This window comes from Gekko japonicus, unplaced genomic scaffold (genome assembly GCF_001447785.1).
Source record: "Gekko japonicus isolate JY-2015 unplaced genomic scaffold, Gekko_japonicus_V1.1 scaffold1727, whole genome shotgun sequence".
NCBI lineage: Eukaryota > Metazoa > Chordata > Lepidosauria > Squamata > Gekkonidae > Gekko > Gekko japonicus.
The window spans coordinates 282,318-284,243 of NW_015161451.1; the positions used below are offsets into that span (position 1 = coordinate 282,318).

The 1,926-nt window shown below is 57.8% G+C and overlaps 1 protein-coding gene across 1 annotated transcript in view; it reads left to right on the top strand.

Moving 5' to 3' along the window:
* The window catches only part of LOC107125630 (very long-chain specific acyl-CoA dehydrogenase, mitochondrial-like), a 26,976-nt gene that overhangs the window by 11,688 nt on the left and 13,362 nt on the right, over positions 1-1,926 (top strand). The window contains exons 3-5 of the mRNA XM_015429067.1: positions 465-537; positions 661-725; positions 1,729-1,863. Of these exons, the coding sequence (XP_015284553.1) occupies positions 465-537; positions 661-725; positions 1,729-1,863 (273 nt within the window). The remainder of the gene's footprint in view (positions 1-464; positions 538-660; positions 726-1,728; positions 1,864-1,926) is intronic.

Sequence of the window (1,926 nt, forward strand, 5' to 3'; positions counted from 1 at the left end):
TAGTGTTGAAGGGGCGCCCGTGCTCTCTCTTGCCCTCTCCTGCCACGGCTAGATCTAGGAGACCCGGGTTCAAGTCTCTGACTCTGCCACGGGGAAGCCTGCTGGGTGGCCTGGGGCCCGCCACGCCCTTTCAGCCTGGCCTGCCTCGGGGGTGGGTGGGGGTGGTTGGGGGTGAGGCTCAGGTGGAGGAGAGGAGGAGAAGGAAAGGCGCTCTGGGTGGGCCCCGGCGGCTGGGGAGAAAGGCGGCCTCTAAGGGAAGTTAACGTTGGTCGTGGGGAGAAATGAGGAGGAACTTGTCCTCCCGCTGTCCTCTGCCGCCTCCTCCCTGGAGGAAGGCCTCCCCCCAGCCCCTCTTGCCCTGCGATGGGGGGCCGTGGGTCGGTGCCTCTCTGGTCTGCGGCTCACGGGTGTGAGAGGACAGCCCAGCCACCCGCCTGGAGAGAGATGTCTGTCTTGGCCTTTAGGAGTCAACCTCTTTTGTCGCAAACTTATTCAGTGGGCGCCTGGTCCCCGGAAACATCTTCCCTTTCCCCTCAGGTAGGGAGAGGCCACCCTCACTGGCCGTGCTGGAGGGAAAGGATGGGAGCCCGAGGAGGGGGAGGGAGGGAGGTGGGTCCCCTCTGACCGGCCGGCCTGTCTGTCCCCTCCCCCCCCCCACAGCCCTCTCTCCGGAACAGGCCCAGTCCCTGGAGGCCATGGTGGAGCCCTGCGCCCGCTTCTTCCAGGTGAGCCCCCGCGGGGGGGGGGAGGAAGAGGACAGAAGCCCTGGCAGGCATCCGGGGAGGAGGAGGGCCAGGCGGGGGCCTCTCTCAAGAAAGGCACGCCTCAGATGGTTTTATCAATAAGAGGGGGGGGGGTTACAATGGGAGTGATGAAAGGGAAGTCAGTTTTCGGGCATGCTTTGTTCAGTTTCTCTCTCTTTGGCAAGCCTTTATTGGCACATGTACATACATACGATAGGAGATCAAATTAAATACAGATCGGGAAATACAAATCCATACCGGGGGTAAAATTGGAGCTACGACACAGAAAAACAGAACAAAAGCATAAAAACCTAGTGGTTAATATTACTTATTAGGACGTATAGCCATAGCACTAGGAAGAAACCTTGCTACTATTTCAGTTATTTCCGTATCTCGGTTATCAAGCAAAAAAAGAACCTTAAAACCATAAGGAATCTCTGAAAACTGAGCTGATATAGGGTACAGAATCAGTTTCTAACCAGTGTTCCCTCTAAGCTGAGTTAGTGTGACCTAGCTCACAGTTTTTTAGCCTCTGGCTCACACATTTGTGTCTTAGCTCAGGAAAGGATGGGGCTCCAGAGCAATCTCATCTATGCAGCAGCCAGAGTGCTCGCTCACAACTTGAATGCCAGTGTAGCTCACAAAGCAGAATTTTTGCTCACAGGACTCCACAGCTTAGCGGGAGCATTGCTTCTAACCTATCCAGATTCCACTTTTGAACACTGGACTCAGCTCTTGTGGATCATTTCAGGCCCTGGGGGTCCTGTCCCCCCTCCCAAATTCCTAAAACACCCAGTTGTGTTTGTCACCAATGGGGCCAAAGACTATTGTAGGAGACTCTCTGGGTCAGGTCTTTGTCGGCAAGAGGGGGGGGGTTTCCTCAGCCAGCCCCCCCAGTCTGCTTTATGACAAACCCCACCCCCGCAAGAGGGAGGCTGCCTGGGAACGCCCCTCTGCTTTGCTTGTCTCCTGAAACCGCGGGCAGGAGGTGAACGACGCTGCTGCCAACGAGGAGCTGGGGGGCATCGAGGAGCCCACCCTGGCCGGCCTGAAGGAGATGGGCTGCTTTGGCCTGCAAGTGCCGGAAGAGCTGGGGGGTGTCGGGCTGAGCAACACACAGGTGAGGCTTGCGGTGGGGGGTGTGTGGGGGCGTGGGAGGGGGGAGCTCTGGCCCTCGGAGCGC